The sequence below is a fragment of the Cynara cardunculus genome (assembly GCF_001531365.2).
Source record: "Cynara cardunculus var. scolymus isolate 2C chromosome LG 7, CcrdV1, whole genome shotgun sequence".
NCBI classification, from domain to species: domain Eukaryota; kingdom Viridiplantae; phylum Streptophyta; class Magnoliopsida; order Asterales; family Asteraceae; genus Cynara; species Cynara cardunculus.
Genome location: NC_037534.1, coordinates 545,679 through 563,387, shown reverse-complemented (window position 1 = coordinate 563,387; position 17,709 = coordinate 545,679). Strand labels below are relative to the sequence as shown.

At 37.4% G+C, this 17,709-nt stretch overlaps 1 protein-coding gene across 8 annotated transcripts; it reads right to left on the bottom strand.

The window, feature by feature from the left end:
• Positions 1-1,014: 1,014 nt before the first annotated feature.
• On the bottom strand, positions 1,015-17,245 carry LOC112515247 (protein RST1). 8 transcript variants are annotated; one of them, XM_025121943.1, is made up of 26 exons: positions 16,815-16,827; positions 16,380-16,424; positions 16,143-16,254; positions 15,852-15,935; positions 15,433-15,700; positions 14,746-14,981; positions 14,113-14,296; positions 13,808-14,001; positions 13,612-13,712; positions 13,150-13,225; positions 12,725-12,856; positions 12,563-12,644; positions 12,276-12,348; positions 11,739-11,907; positions 11,440-11,570; positions 11,252-11,343; positions 10,519-10,610; positions 10,225-10,440; positions 10,042-10,119; positions 8,579-8,761; positions 7,081-7,974; positions 6,699-6,977; positions 4,506-5,168; positions 3,857-4,007; positions 2,818-2,936; positions 1,015-1,658 (listed from the first exon to the last, which is right to left on the bottom strand). In XM_025121943.1, exons 3-26 carry the CDS (start codon positions 16,179-16,181, stop codon positions 1,299-1,301), a joined length of 4,896 nt encoding a protein of 1,631 aa, XP_024977711.1. In that variant the 5' UTR covers positions 16,182-16,254; positions 16,380-16,424; positions 16,815-16,827; the 3' UTR covers positions 1,015-1,298. The 8 variants fall into 8 exon arrangements, with proteins under 8 accessions (XP_024977711.1, XP_024977705.1, XP_024977708.1 ...); XM_025121938.1 differs by having other exon boundaries at positions 1,494-1,540; positions 1,618-1,658; positions 16,143-16,424; positions 16,815-17,245; XM_025121937.1 differs by having other exon boundaries at positions 16,143-16,424; positions 16,815-17,245.
• Between the last annotated feature and the right edge of the window lie 464 nt (positions 17,246-17,709).

Genomic DNA, 17,709 nt, shown 5'->3' with positions numbered 1-17,709 from the left:
GTTTTGATCCTTATGGTTTGTAATTCATTTCTATTTTCATCCCTTGGACCAATACTACTTTTAAGTATTAAGAAGTAAAATTCAAATGACTTGTAAACTATATGCCCGAAACCCAGGCCTACCGTGTATAAATATATATACTTCAATAAGAAAAAAATGTCCAAAAATATTTCGATAGGTCATGAATGTCATTCAACTAAATAACACTTAAAAGGTTGTTTCTTTACCTCTTAATGGTTCTAAAATTCTCTGAATGATTTTGTATCTTGGGTCTCCCTAAACTATTCAACACCCTAATTTCATTTAAACGATTACCAAACAATTATATTTCATTTTGCATTATATCATGAAAGCCTTTTAATCATTTTACACCAAACCATTCAACAACTACCAAACAGCCCTTTATATAATGTTGCTGTCAATAATTTGTTACTTATTTTATAAATAAACCAAATGAAAAATAACATAATACTTTTAAACAATTTACAACAAACTTTCAAAAAACCACATTTTAAGGTCTACATTTTCAAAAAACTATTACTTTTTCCATCCTAAAATAAATATCCACGATAAAAAATTGTACACAGTTCTAAGACGATGAAGTATTACACTTTTTAATTAACAAAATAACAAGTTTACCTTTGGTTATATAGAGAAATTCTCTCCATCCCATAATTAAGGGTAGAATAGGAAGATAGACATTACTTTTGAAAAGTAAACACTTATTTTGGGATAAACTAAAATTTTAAAATACACTTATTTTTTTTGTATTAACCTGAATATCCAACCCGCTATGCGAGCCGACTAATCAGGGCGACCACCTGCTATGCGAGTAGCCCAGAATCACTGCATTTGAACCTCCCTCACCACAACGGGATTTTTATTTCTCCTTAGATTTGAACCTGAGACCTCTAGACACTTTTGATATTTGGAGCCCAAGCTCAAACCAATCAGATATCACCCTTCTGGTTAAATACACATGTTTTGGGACGGTAGAAGTATTAACGTCTAAATAAGCGTTAATTGTTGACTCAAGAAATGTCATAAAACATAAGATTTTGCATTGTGGACCATCAAATTATAACAAAAAATACGAACCAAACAAAAATGCCTTCAGAAAATGCAAATTTACCCATTATCTATCTAAAAACGAGTGGTTTAAACTTTTAACTTACCCTACCATTCAAAGTGAATAGATGCCTATTTAAAAGAGAGTGGCGTAACTTACCCCACCATTCATTAGTGAATAGATACAGAATTTTCTACTCTGAAGCCTTGATCCAGCAGCAGCACAAGTTTTAGGGAAGAATCATATTGGCAAGCAAAAGCTGCTTTTCAGGAGGCAAATGGTGTTTCAAAGCAACACAAGTATGATGCATCACTTTCAACAGAAACACATTGATTTCTCTCTCTGATTCATCAAACAACTGTTGGTTAGAAAAGCCGTTCACGTTGTTTGTAACCCAATCGTGAATACGGTTGGTTGAAGTCCACATGAGCGAAACCACCGGTTCAGCCACTACACCCCAGTTACCGTCATCTAACAGTAGAGAACTAAGGGTTACGGGTAGGTCACTCAATATAGTATGAGGGTTAACGATCAAAAAAGGCATATACTTGGACGAGCAACCACATAGCAAACTCATAAACTGCATAGCCTGCAAATGAAAATGCAGCTCAGAAAATAGATGACATACTCTAAAAACCAAACAAAACCACACAAACACAGTATATACCTCCCCGGAGGTAAGGATGAGGCATAAGATGTACACAGAACTTACATTTGTCCTGACAGAGTTTGTTTCCAAAAGATGTCTTTGGTACATGAGATCAAAGATGCACAAAAAAGCCCAAACCCGAAACCCAGGCCTACCGAAAATTTAGGGGCAGACATGCAAAAGCCCGATCAGGCCCTGTTTCAACCCCAAAGCCCGGTTCAGGCCTAAAAAACCCGGGCCTTATTTTTCTCATTGAAAACGGCCTTGGAAGGCCCAGGCCCGAAAATCCCGGGCCTTATGCAGACAGAACATGATAGAACAAAAAATTATTGTTGAATGCGACAATTAGACTGCACTGGAAAGGAGTGAATGAGACATAAAAATGCATTTTTTATGTCCCAAGTACAGTAGGTGGAACAAAAATCAGGGATATGAGACAAGCTTGGTAAATTACTAAGCTACCTAAGTCGAATTAAAACCTTCCACAAATCTCTCATCCGCCTACCTCACTCTCGCATGTCGAGTCCTGCCTGCGTACCAAACGCACCCGAAAAGAACCCCAACTTACGAAAAAGAATAAGAAAAATTACTATATTGCACAAATATAGGCCATATATATATGTAAAAAGAATAAACGCAAAGAACCTATCAAAGCTAAAAAACACATGGAAGAAAATTGCCTATTTCTAACAACAAAAACCAGCAACTTTTCTGAAGACCCTCTCGACCCTTGCCCCAACCCACTCCCACCCAACGGCATTCTTGCTTGCAATCAACTACCCTAATCTGCCGCTTCCAAGAACTCCTATCCAAGATCATGCCATTGGAAAGAACCAATGCCTCCATATCAAGCGTCAAGAGCAAGAAAAGGTAAATGTCCATTTGAAACTCATTTTTCTCATGTCTATACAACTTTTAAAGTGATTTGATCTCTTAAAATCTACACTCTCAAGAAATTTCCTGAATAACGTCTTTATCTTTGTGACCTAAAACAGTCAATGGCAAAAGGAGAGATGGAAGGTTTACCCAACAAACCTAAAAAGGGGTTCGGTTTTGTTTGTGCTATCAAACTGCTCATGATAAGGAAACATGTAATTACCGTTGAARGGTAACTAGTCACACAGCTAATTTCTGCTGCATCCACAAGCCATTGTCGTTTGATACTTCCTTCAGCATCTTGCAAAGCCATTACTACTTCCACCAGAACGTCCCATATACCTGCAATTTTATAGAAAAATTACTGACAAGACCAACTCCATTTATTGATAAGTAACACCATCCGCTCCTAATTTCTTAAGTATATAATATTTATATATGGCAAAACTCACTCACACTCATCTTTAATGAGGCTTTAACCCTTGTCTTCCAAGGAGGTTGAGATCTACTAGTGAAACCCGGTTACCGTTGGGCATTGACCCTTTGGTACCTTCTCTTTAGTACCACATTAAAACAAATATAATAGGGAAAATAGTATTTGCAAAATTCCACAAGATCAATAGTGTCCACAGATGATCTCCGTGTATGGGACCTACATGGACCTCTTCCATGAGCACTACTCACCGCATGGGATTCCACAAATTCTGGTATCCACATACTCCCTCTGTCCCAAAATAAATATCCACAATGAAAAAGGCACAGTTTTAGAGATGTGTAACTATTACACTTTTTCATCAACTAAATGACCATTTTACCCTTAATAATAGAGGGAGTAATGAATTTCTCAATCTTATAATTAAGGGTAGAATTGAAAGGTAGACACTTTTGAAAGTGGACACCTATTTTGGGACAAAACCAAACGGACCCGGTAAATCCCAATGGAAAGTAGGGTCAAGGAGGAGATGACCACTTATTTTAGGATAAACTAAAATAAAAATATGGACATTTATTTTTATTTTTGGAAGGCAGGGGTATATATATATACACACACACACATATATATAATACTACACAAATAGAGTTTGTCCAAGTCTTCTCCCTGTACAAAATCACCCTATAGCCTATGGAAGAAAGCGCCAACAGGATTTATTCTTCATGTGAGATTTCACAGGTTATACCATGTCTATATATATATATATATATATACAGAGAGAGAGAGAGATTATACCATACATATATACACATTAAAATAACGTACTGACCTTCAGATCTGGTGTTCAGTATGTAAGGTTTCAGTTTTGACAGTTCAAGCAATGGAATAGAACCAGTCTGCACCAGTCTTGCTCTAGCTATGACCTTTTTCTTTGCTTCCAAAAACTGATGGCTTCCCTGATTGAAACTACTCTCTGAAATCTGTGGATGGTAACAGTTACTGGACAAAGTTAAGATAGTGAAGCTGTTTAGATGTGCAACAATGTTAGTACAAGTACCAACAACAAGACAGACTAGTGCATGTGATCTTCAGCAAAAGATAATGATTAATAACACACCATTGTTGTCGATGCTAAGGGAAATCTAAAAATTGAACAGTTTTTCCCCAACTTAATTAAGCTGAACTTTCGTCAAAAAAAGAAAAAAAAGAATAGCAATTATTACCAACGTCTACAATGTTAGGCTTACTAGGCAATCCATCAAATAAACGAATCCAAACGAACCCAATATATCCCACCTGTTGTGGGGTATGGGGAGGATGAGATGTAGGAAGACAACACTTCTACCCAAAGAGTGGAGCAGCTGGCATGCAGACCCCCAAATTGGGAAAAGTGTGATGAAGAGAGAAAGGCAGATATGATAAAGATTCAATACGAGCCAAGATTCCATGTGAATATCCAAGAAGGAAAGATGCATTACCTGCAAACAATGTGATAACCAATCCCAACGAACCTTCCCTAGACATCTTACTGCCTCAGACCACTCCTCCCCTTCATAATTCCTGTTCATTTCTAACGACTTTAACCCTGAAACTTGTGGCAACAAAGAAAAGAGCACCTCCATGCAATTCTCGAAGTTGGGTATAAGTTTTTCAGAATCGAGAGAAGCTTCATCGAAACACATATGAAGACCCTTCCAGCATGATGTTCGTAGTAGGCTTTTCTGTTCTGGATTATAAATTTGGTCAAACGAAACTGGTGACTGTATGAAGGTGGCAACGTCATCAAATATCTTTTCAAGCCTAGACCCCGAGAATATTTTTAACATCTGTGGCAGGTGAGAAAGGATGCACAACTGCAGATTCATTTCAAGCATCTTGAACCTGGAGAGGTCGAACAGTTCATCAAGGAAGGTGAGCAAAGCATTGAAGTTGCTGCCATGGACCAAAGAGAATACTAAACATTCCTCCCTCAGTTTTCCTTTCTTATGATCAGAATCTTCTTGTAACATATGAGCAACTTGATCCTCATATCTCATGCACCTTCTAATGATTGACCCCCAATCAAGCTGTGGCAGCCTTGGAGCATGGGTGAGGCATCGCAAAACAGCGGCAACTGTGTTAACATGTGAACTGGCAGCAGCCTGATGACGAACATGCGTTAAAAGGAAAAACTAAATGTCGATTAGAAAGTGTTAGTCTGTCAAGCGAACTGTTGAAACTAATGTTTTGAGCATTAATATATGTTCAAACCTTATTACCTTATCCCAAAGACAAACATATGTCAACTAAATACTCCCTCCGTCCATATTCACTATGGAAAAGACACAGATTTAGAAATGTGCAACTTTACACTTTTTAATTAACTATATGATAAATTTACCCTTAATAATAGAGTATTGGAATTTTTTTTGCATCTCATAATTAAGGGTAAAACTGAAAAGTGACATTTATTTTGGGACAAACTAAAATAGAAATGTTGAGACTTATTGTGGCACAGAGGGAGTAGTAACACTATTAAATAGGGAAGACATTGAGGAAGGTAAATACTTCTTCAATGTCAAATAAAGCTAATTACTTCACTAATCTTGATAACAAGAACAGTTATGGCTTAAATTGAGTTTATGACAAACCAGAGTGATTTCCATAGAAGAGAAGTCTTTCTTTTAGTTCTTGAACATATATTCTTCTCTCTTACGTATTAAGCATAATATAATATAAAAACAGAATTCTAGCAGCAGCATTTGGTCCTGACTATAGTTGTTAAAAGTGCGCCTAGGCTATGAGGCTCATAAGGCTCAAGGTCTAGGGATTTTTTAAAGTCGAGGCTAGGCGTATTCACGAGGCTCACTAAGGCCCTGCACCTTGGCTGAGGCGCCTTGTAGGTCTAGGCGCGTCTCATAAAGAGTTATTAAATACCAAGTCAAACCCCAATATTAAATAAGTTTTCTCATCTTTCTTATCTCCTAGGCTTCTTAAAAAAGAGTTATAGATGACATAAGTCAAACCCTAATATTATATACCAAGTTCTTATAACTTCAAGCCTCTTTCTCTATAAATACCCATGCTTAGACCCTTCTCCCTTTTGCCTCTATTGAAGTATTGTTGGTTGTTGTACTGGAGTACTTGCTACACATTTGAGTTGTGCATAACTCTGTGTGTGTGTATATATATATGTATATATTTTTTGTAAGATGCGCCTCACGCCTGTGCCTTGCGCCTAGGCCCCTGGACCCCTTTGCGCCTAAGTGCACCTTGAGCCTTTAACAACCTTGGTTACTAAAACTCTCATAACTTATTATGGAAAACTACAAATTACTTCAAACCTTCACCATTGGAAACTAGACTTAAAACCTTTTACTTCATAGGTGATACACTCAGATTGACCAACGTTTGTCCCTTCAACTTCTCATTTATAAGTCACCTAGAAAATATGACAGTTTTGAGTTTATTCCTCAACAATTATGAGGTCCCAAACTAGTTGTAGGTTAACAACTGTATAATATAGAAAAAAAGAAGTTCAGAATGCAAATAACCTAGGTAAAAACAGTTGTGTTTAGCAGGTTTCTGATAAGATTGTCATGGTTAGTCATCATTCGCTTACTGGCTACAGTATACAAATACTTTAGGAACAGAAAGAGTGCTTTAAAGTAATATAGTAGTGAGTCACGCACCCCAGAGTAGTTTAGATTCATCAACCACAGGCTCAGTTTCATGACTATGCTATCATCGGGGAAGCTTTGAGATGCAGAATTTGGTTTTGCTCTGTCCTCATTGTGGAGATCACTGGACCAGATGTAATGTCTAAGAAATGAAACTGCCCAAGCTGCATACTGTTGCAGTTGGTCATCATCAGAATATTGGGCAACAAGAAAGATTTCTTGTATTAATGATGTCAAACTGAGCTCCATAACAGCACTAGAGAATAGAGGACCGGTAATGTAAGAAGATTCCTGTTGGGAAACAAGTTAGCAATAGAGTTCAGTTATACAGAACTACAAACATGCAACTCATACACCATCAATGCTGAATAACCAATTATAAGTGCAGAATTACCTTCTGTTCAGAAATAGACCGAGAGAAGGCTAAGGGGCAGTGCAGAAACAAGGTCCCAGCCCCTGCTCCTAGTGCATTTACAACTCCAAGCATTGCACCCAAATGCATAAGAGGAGGATGAGGATTAGAGTAGATTTTCTTGAACATATCTAGTAAATCCTTAACAGACTTAGCATCCAATGAATGCACCCCTTCATTTAAAATGCAGCCAAGAAGGTTTCCTGCTCCAACGCAAGATGCCATCAACAAGCTCTGGCAGAAAGCCCCGGAACTTTTTGTAGAAAGCAGTTTGTTGATAAGTTCACAATAGCCACTCACAAGATATTCGAGTTCAGCACCAACAATCAGTTCTGCTTTCTGGGAAAAAGACACTACAAATGGAAGCGCAAGACAAGCCCCCATGGATAAAACTAGTTCCAAGTTCCCATTCATACCAGAGTTTTCTTCCAAGGGATTCTCAAGAGGAATCCATGATAGAATTAGGTGTTTTATCTTCTTAATCGCATCGATACACCCAGATCTGTATATTGCGGTAACAGAACTTCCTAAACCCATGACAAGTCCTGAAACACCCCATATATCTTCCTCCAAGTAATCAGAACTTTTACCAGAAGAGCTTAAAGCAATATCTGGATCAGTAGTATTTGGTAGCTGTGGGAAGTATTCAGATAGACTTTGGAGAGTGGTTGTCGAAGATTGAGCATATTGATCTATTAACCGACATAAGGTCCTAACAACCTTTCCAAGTAAGTCAGTTTCCTGCATCTCGTGAACTTCTTTGTCCAAATGGGAGTCATCTCCAACCGTAAAACGTGTGAGAAGATCTTGACATGAATAACCTAAAGCAACTCCACAAGCCCCTCTTACAAGAGTGCTTCTGCTCGTACATGCAACCTCAAAAAAGAAATCAGGTCAGAAATGTAGCCAATAACATGTCATGCTCGCTAAGGCTTTTTCTGTAGGCATTTTACAACGGAAACTCAAATTAAAAACATGAACGTTGATAACTTATCATTTAAAATATTCTCTCAACCATATAGAGAATTTCACTTCACTAGATGAAAGTATTGGCTCAAGAAGATTGGCTTTATACAAGTCAACTTTCATATATAGATACACTGGACTAGATGATAAGTATAACAAAGAAGAGGCTTATAGCACACCAGGGACTAAAGGTAGGACCTTAATTTCTCACCATATTTTGGTGTAGAAACATCTATAGAATATTTCAAGCTATGTTCACAATAACATTTCAAACACATGTGTAAGCAATATAAATGTGTACAAAATAATATCAAGTGTGTATGTTTGTGGTTCAATAACTGCTTGACATGTAATTAACAGAGCAGTTTTTCTGGGAGGTGTATATCGAAAAGATGTAGTCGGTACTACAGGATAGTTATATGGCCTACATCATATGGGAACATCTGAAACTCAACCAAACAGGGGTTACTCTAGACAAATCCTCGTAAATAGAAACAAATGCGGGTATTAGTACCTCAATGAGTGCATTGATGTTTTGGAATTTTTGTTTGTGATCAGTCACGTGCAAGCAACTTGAGATGACTCCAAGAGAAATTGCAGCTGACCACTGGCGATATTCATGTTCATGCTGGAATAACCAACTCAGCAGAAACTTTGAGGCACTTGCTTTTGTAGCATGAGCAGATGGGGGAAGGACCTGGCAAAACACAATGCCGAACAAATAATGACCAGCAGTAATAATATGCTTATTAAGAACTACCTAGTAAGGAGAGCCAAGGTTGGGTAGAAAGATAGTAATTTTGTTCAGATAGGCAGAGCAGTACGCCTAATTGTGGCAAAGACCAAAAACAAAGTGGCACAACAGGAAACCAACATACTCTTATATCTCTTTCTCCCTTCCCTCTCTAAAATCCACATTAAAAAAGACTCTTCGTATTCTTGGTGCATAATTGCCTTTGGCCAACAGCCTTCAGGTAGCAGTATTGAGGGCCTTCCATTTTCTCACCTATTTCTTTCAGATCCCCCATTTTTGCTCCTTCAGATCAAAGTTATTTTAAGATTTTTGTTCACATCAAGCAGTGCTTCAGGACAGGCAGTGTTTTTGCCAGGAGAATTTTCTCCAGTCCATGGGACGGTGGTTCCATCACTGAATATTCATTCCTCCAGCCAGGCAATGGGTTTCTGGTGAATGGTTTTCATGCAGTGGATCTAAAGTTTTTGGTGTTTTCAGGTTGTTCAGGCTACTGTTATATCAGAGTCATTTCAGGTAGTGTTCATCGGCTAATCACCACAGGTCATTTCTCCAGTCATTTCGTTGCCACAACATTTTTCAGGCTTTTATCATCAGCATCGGCCACCTCATCCGCTGTCAAAATTCGCCCGCTGCTGTTTAGAGTCATCGGAATAAGTTCAGTTTTTTGTGAGGTTTCAGAGATAGATTTCATTTTAATCTCAGTAAGGTTTTTTGCTATGCAGTTTGGTTCTGATGTGCTTCATGAGTTGATGGTTAGACTTAGGCAGAAACACTGGTGGCAAGTTGATGGTTTTGCAGCGATCGGGTTTGTCTTTGCAGACTAATTTCCAGTTGGGTGTCAGGTTTGCAGTTCCCATGTTTGGTGGAGCAGTGGGTGGAGTTGGTTGGCTAGGATTTTTTTTTTGTGTTTTTTATGTTCATTTGTCTTGTTTAGTCAGGTAGAATTTTAGAACTTTTAACTGGTCTAAGGTGCATTCAGTTTTCAGTGAATAGTTTTAGCTTCAGTTAGCCCCAATCACTTGTTTCTCAGTTGTCCAATGTATTTCTAGTTAGACAATTGCTAGTCATGTTGATTGTCAATGTTATCCGTTGTATGGGGATTGGTTGTTTCATACTGTCTTAGTATGTACTAAAATTTCAGTATTAATATAATTCTTTTACCATTTCAAGAAAATAAAAGGAAGTGGCATCTTCAATTATGAGCAAAGCATGGTAGTACTTACCAAACAAAGTGCACCCACAGCTAGCCCAATATTCTCAGCAGATCTAGGGATAGATTTATCAGCCTTTTGTCTCATACACTGCATAAAAATTGTTACAACTGGAATTAAAACATACAGAAATACCATTTGAAAACTAGGGTAACAAAGCACCACTGTGACCCAAAAACAAAAGAGATACTGAACCTTCAGAATATCATCCGCTGCCTTGGAAGTTGTATCCATCAAAGTGGTGGATGCCTTAACATCTAATAACGGTATGCAAGCCCGCAGCCAACGTTGCATGAATGGTTTCCAGGATTGCAGTGAAAGAAGTGCAACAATAATATTCCTTGAGAGCTGTAGTGACCCAGCTATCTCCACTAACGCATTCTCGTATCTGGCATGTAGATCGTGCAAAACCTGTAAACTAAAGATTTCAGATGTAACATGGTAAAGCTCTAATGATGACAGGACACAAGACTGTACTACATGCTTTACCTTTGATGCTCCTTGGTTATTTTCATCTTTCACACTAAAAGAAAGGTGAAATAGAGCTGCACCTGGTAGTTCTCCTGCTTTACTATTAATTCCTGCAAATGGAAAGATATGCTCAAGCATACAGGCTGCATGCATACACACCCACACAGTGTGCTCATTTTATTCATGAACATAATTATGAATCTTGTTATATGGACTCTCCAAGATGCATGAACATACCAAAGTTAGACATGGTATGGATATGGACTAGATATTTAATCAATAAATATGCACCTAGAGATGCAATAGTTCAAAATTGTTTGACAATGAATTGTTGTAGAATAAGCTACGATCATGTCTTAGATGGCATGAGATTTGAGAATTACACTTTCCATACCCTGTATATAACAGGGGAACAGATAAATCTAACATAGACACATTCCCACACCAGAAACATATTTCCAGGACAATTCTCTATATAAAGATTGTCTTAATTTTATCAGGGGCACTCCATTACACCCATGCTTTGTCTATTCTGAACTTATGTTATAAATATTTGTACAATGCATGGACCCTTCTGGATAATAACGGCATCTGAATCACCACCAAACTTGGGCATCAAGCAATTAAGCAGTCAGTTATATAAACCAAAAGACAAGTTAGTATTGCATATATCCTTAACACAATGGCCAATGGAAGCCAAAGAAGCTATCACTACCTCATAAAATATGAGCACTGAACTAAAGGATTGTACCTGAAATGCCAATAACCCGAGGAAAGACATCTAGTAATTTCTCAATCTTGTTGGCAGGCACTCTTTTCTCCTTCACCAGTCTCCGCCTCGTACTGGGAAAAAACCACACAAAGAATATATCTCAAAACATGATATGTAGTCGCAAACAGTTGGGTGTGAAAGAAACTCAAAGGAAAAAGTTTCCTAACATGTGTTCGTGTGTTATCATCTTTGCTTCAAATCTCTCCATGGCCTCAAGAACTTTGGGGTCGGTCTCAGAAACAAGCATCTCTATGTTCTTCTCCCTGAAATCTGGAATGAATTGGTGGATATGAGGTACCTAAGAGATCCCACATGGTTCAAAGGAAAAGAGCAACAACTCAGACAACACTAGATCTAGAGTAGTAAAGGACTGCTTTATCCTTAAGAGGTAGTCAAATAGGGTAAATGAGGCATTCTGGCATAAAAGTGCAACATTGACGTCTTCAAGACCAAATAAAAATCATACCTGATATTGAGTTAATGCCTCAAAAGCAGATGCTCTAGCATTTGCCCATGATAACCCATGACAAGGATGTCTTGATGTGGCAACTTCCCATAGTATCTGCAACACACCCGTGGCATTTTCTGAATATGACTCAGCATCCATTGCACCCCATCTTAAAATCAGGCATGCGCTGTCCAAAGATCAATATTGAGAAATATTAGAGCAGTTTTATAATATTACACAGTTAGTCATACTTCTAATTTCTGTGACAGGTCTAGATTTTTGCAAAGAAGGGCATTATGAATCATTATGGTTGTCTTAGCTCATGACATAATTAACTAAAAAAACGAGCAATGTGATAACATTGCCATATCAGGAACGTATGTTCTTTTAAGATAATTTCGGATTATGCTTGTGCAATTGAGAATCGTGCCAGATTCTTTTTACTAAATGTGCAAGTATCAGATTTTCCAGCACCTTAGAAGATGTTAGTTTTATATCATTATAGTTGAAAACAGAATCTGAACACATGATGCAAACAAAGTCATTAGGACTTACCTATTTGCAATAACCGGGTCAGTGGAGTAGCTCCGAACATGCTTTGCTATAACACTCCAAGCAGTATAAAAATCTGAATAATGTTTTGACAAAAAAATTCAATAATCGGGCAATTTAAAATCATCACAAATTTGAATATCAACATTACTTCTGTTATCAGCAACAATGATCAAAATGCTACTTCTAAGAAAAACACATCATCAATTGCATTACTGATACTCGATTACATCTAAGCATTATTACATCATGGACGCAAGATATCCATTCATGCATCAACTAGGTCTTACCAATCACATCAGCTTCACAAAGAAGGGCAAGGCTTTGAACACCAAGAGCTTTAATTGTAGCATCTGTGCTCTTAATGCATGCCTGTTAGTTAGATGAGAAATATAGAGAGCATAAGATGCTTTGGAAAAATCAGGGAGAAATTATTTCATACAAATTCATACCTCAACAGACAAGATAATGTCTACACCCCTGTCAGGATTCTTTTTGCAAACATCCCAGATGCTAACAGCCATGCTTATACTAATACTTCTCTCCCATTTGAACTGGGTGAAAGCTTCTGGAAGTAATAAACCCTTCCAAATAGATAGAAGAAAGTAAATAGTGAAATGATATGGTCAAACAATGTAAGCGAAATGGAGTATTTGAATTTAATTATTTCACAAACTTCAACCAAAATTATGATATTCTACATGCATGAATTGTGCTTTAATATGCCATCTGAAAAATTAAGGACTAAACATATAAATCGAATGGTGAAGGAAAAAATAGATGAAAGAGCTTTTCACCATATGAGACTATGACCGCCAAATTTCGATAAGAGCTACATCAAAACAGGTACCGGAAATAAGCACAACAAAATTCATACCTGCAAACTTCCAAAAATTCGGTCATTGATCTCCCAGGTCTTGCAAAGCAGACGCAAAGCAGTAGCATATAACACTCTGGAACACAACAAGTCAAGTAAAATATTTATTAAACCAGAAGACAGTAATAAATGATGTCAGAAAAATTGACAGCCATTCGGGTTGGACCATTGGAGCCACAGGTCTCGACTTAATTTTGAAAAGATTATCTTTTCCCCAAGAGTTATATATCTAATTGTGGTTGTGCAAGCAGATTGGAAGAAAGCAGCAATATCATTCATGCATTGGCAACCATCGGTGAGTTTCAAGTATTGCATATAGGCAAATACGGATTTGACTGAGATTCTGTGTACAGATAGTGACACAAAATTTATATATGAATTTTATATAATTACAATGCAACAATCATGTAGATTCATGTACATGAATAGAATAAAGAAAGAACAAATGCATGGACAACTTACGGATTTGCATCCTTCTGAAGCATTGGCAAGATTGTCTGGACTATGAGCGGTACCATTGCAGGATGTGACACAAGTAAGGGAAGCATTCTTAAAAGTTTTAGCTGCAGCAATTGCTATAAGATTAGAAACAGTAACAACTGAGCATAAAGGAGAAAGGCTAATAAGATCTGCACCTGATAGAGCTTTAGTGGCTTACCAATATGTCTTGGAAGTCGGTTTCTTCAGATTTACCAGAGAATATGTTAAGGTAAAATAAAATTACTAGAAATAGTGGAACACCAAGTTTGGGATCCATATTGCCAATAAGAGCCAGGAGATCTACTGCAGAATTCCCTAATGTAGGATGCAAAATGAGAACACTGGCAATTGCAGCAAGTAAAGGCGGAATTTCTGCAGTAGAGGAACAGCTTGTTACTTAGAGGAAGATATCTAACTGCTCATGGTTGATACATTGCATCATGTACGAGTAGCTATCAAAGACAGGGAAAAGCAATTGTTTACCACGTAGAAATATCTCCTGGGACTGAGACCTAGGAAGGCTTGACTTTTGTATTTCAACCATCCTTTGACAATACCCTGTTACTAAGGTCGTCCAACTTTTCAGTGGATGCTGCTTTTCTTTGACATTTTTATTGCCATTGGATACCCAATGTAGATAGAAAGAACCAGAAGAAGAAGTTTGATCCTGAAAATATAGAAGTTCATGGTTACATACTCGCATGTTTTACCCATGCCAGCATGATGGAGGAGAACTGCAGCATGGGAAATTAAGATATTGTGTTTGAAGAAAGTAAAATTATCACTAACAAAGTATGAATGCATGCAGCAATTTTAACAATAACAATGTCCCACTTTGTTTCACTGACACAGATGCTGATGTAGCTAATTTAGTGATCCAATAAGTTGACCATACTTTCAAGTTAAAAACACCGACTCTCTTGATTTTAGCTAACTTATTGAATCAGCCAGATAGTTGTTAAGAATAACTCAACTTCACACTACCAAAAAAAAACTGTACCAGTAGAAATAACAAGTTAACAGAAATATGCTAGCCACTTTCCAAATATATAAGAGCACTCTAAATATGTTGGAAAGAAGATGTAGTTTTCAGTAATAAGACACTCGAAACTCCACCTGAAACCACAAATGATGGAAGACCCGAAATATGATGTCTTCCAATCTGCCGATTCGTGGAAATCTCTCTTCCATGAGCAACTCATTTATTGGATTAACCAATAAATACGCAGAGAGCCTTCGTAACATAATAAGCAACTCAGATGCTGCTTCTTTAACATATCTGGACGGAGATGACATGAGGTTGATGGTGGGAAAAACAAATAAAATCTCTTCATGCACATCGACGATATTCTCTGCAGGTGCAGAATCAATATCAGCCAAAGAAAGAACTAGTCAATGATGATGTATTGTGTAGCTGAGGTGATTCAGGGGAAGCCTAAAGAACATAAACAAGATCAGGATGTCCATTGACAATCACTTTTTTTCCAATCACGTGCATAATACAACTTCTGTGAGTTCTAAAATACTCACAAACAGGTATGTCATTATAATTTCTACTTATTTGTGTGCATATATGCAGATATGGCCATATCATATATATATATATATATATATATATATGAATTCTTCTAGAGGTGTTAAGAGTATTTATGATGAAGAACACATCAAATATCAAAACAGACAATGATCCAGCCTACTGTGTCTCTTTTGGCAAATAAAAAGAGGTACTGAAGTCACAATATGACGCAAAAATGAAATTAGAAAGAAGCTATGAGTAAATCAAGGAGAGCTGAACGAATTTACCGTTGCTGTTTTTCCACTTCATAAGAATGAGAACCAATTTCAATATTGATAACTGTATGTGTTCCATCTCTGACTGAATGAGGCTAAAAAACAAAGACAACATCACAGATGATGCTTCAGGTATAAATTTCAAGCCAAGCTCTGACTGCACAACTATTAAGCGCCTTGACATGTCAAATATGCACTCTTCCCCACCAGAATACTTGTGAATAGTGGAAACGATCATCTCTAAAAGTTCTGCTCCGCATAATTGTGCATCATGAATCCGCTGCCAGTCGAGATTAAGCCAAACAAAAAAAATGTTATATAACTTTCACTGGTAACCAAACTCAATAATCCCTCTTTAAGTAATAATAACATTTTAAGATGCAAACACAAACACACACATGTATATATCGTAATACAATCAATCGACATACCATCCCTGTACTAGCCAGGTGGCTCAAAACCGCAATAAATGCATCCACGATAGTCTCCATGAGATAAGAAACATTAGTCAGATCCTAGAAAAGGCACCATCATGGAGAAAGTTAGCATGCACACTGGGTGGTTATATAAATGGACAAAAGAGAAAACCTAATAAGTTGAAGAAGATATCTCTCTCCAATAGTAAAGATACATTTGGAGACTTCATAACCATTTCCATGGCTTGGAAATTGATGAGTCAAAAATTACAGAAAAGTTTTCTATAAGCTTCCATATTCACTTACTTCTGCACTGTTGCATTGCATATATTTACAGCATCCCATCAACAACTTGAAAACAGGAATTGCATCCAAAGGAAATGAACAACATAGCGATGATATCGAGGATAAAAGGTTCCTTGCCAATGAAGACATTGTCGCTGAAGATGACGTTTGTATAACCAAAAAATTTAAGAAGGGTCTTAAGAATTCACAAATTCCCTCCATTCCCAACGGCCTGTTCTGCATAATAAATATAAGCACCTGTCGCACTAGCTCGGATTGAACCTCTGTTCCGCAAGAAAGAACCTGCCAACCATCAATGTCAACACATTATATGAGTTTACAGTTTAAAAGCAATATGTGTGAACTTTTATGACACCTCATTAATGGAAATCGGTTATGATATTGCCCCTTTTAATGATGGTATTCCAATTGTTCTAGTTAATCGACAAAAAGGCAGTACAAACTTTAACAATTAAGTTGGTATTGAAATTTAGCTACACACTCCAGGTATGAAATTTTTTACACCAATTGATCACCTGCCTATGACACCTCATTAGTTAACGCTCTGCGAATGCATGAGGTATACTCTGGACTTCAGATATGTGTTTAATTTGAACATGGTGAGCTGTTGTTCAAATTAGAAAGCTAAAATTGAGTTCCCAGACACATATTGTATAATTTGTTCAACGTCACCTTAACAAACGGATGAGCCTCAGAAGAATGGAAGCGAAATGAAACATTGTCATTCTGGAACCCTAATTGAACAATAAACCCTATAGCTTTGACGAACACGTTAACAAAGCGCGAATCAGAGCCTTCGAGGGCTGACTGGAGTTCCAACAACCCCCGAGAAACCTCCAATTTGGAGTCCTTTACAAAAAGGCAAAGCTCTCGGACCGATTGGTCGACAACCGCCGGCGAATTTGAGTTCAGACATTGAGCAACGGCCTGCATTCCCGGGTCGAATTCGGGTCCATTGAGTGTAGTTGGTAATCGGAGCTTTTCGAATATGGAGACAACCGCAAGTTTCTGGAGTGATGGCTGAGGTAGCCGAGTCCTCTCTAGGAGATGATGAAACGAATCCATCGTTCTTGATCGAGAGTTCACCGGTGAAACAAAGGTGGCGTTGATGGAAAACGACGGTAAACATACTTGAAAGTGGATAAATTTATGGGGTAGAAGGATCCGGAAAAACAAAGACCCGGCTAAGACCAGTAAATTTCACTAATCGTCCTTAAACATACAGATATGCACACTTTTGGTCCTTATACTTTTAAAACATTTCCTTTTAGTCCTTTTTCAGTTATGCACACTTTTGGTCCTTATACTTTGAAAACATTTCCTTTTGGTCCTTTTTCAGTTATGCACGCTTTTGGTCCTTATACTTTGAAAACATTTCCTTTTAGTCCTTTTTCAGTTATGCACGCTTTTGGTCCTTATACTTTTAAAACATTTCCTTTTAGTCCTTTCAGTCATGCACACTTTTGGTCCTTGTACTTTGAAAACATTTCCTCTTAGTCTTTTTGTTTTTTACTAAAGTTTTCTTTCAGACTATTTCAACATTTAATGTTTAATTCAGGTGGTTAGT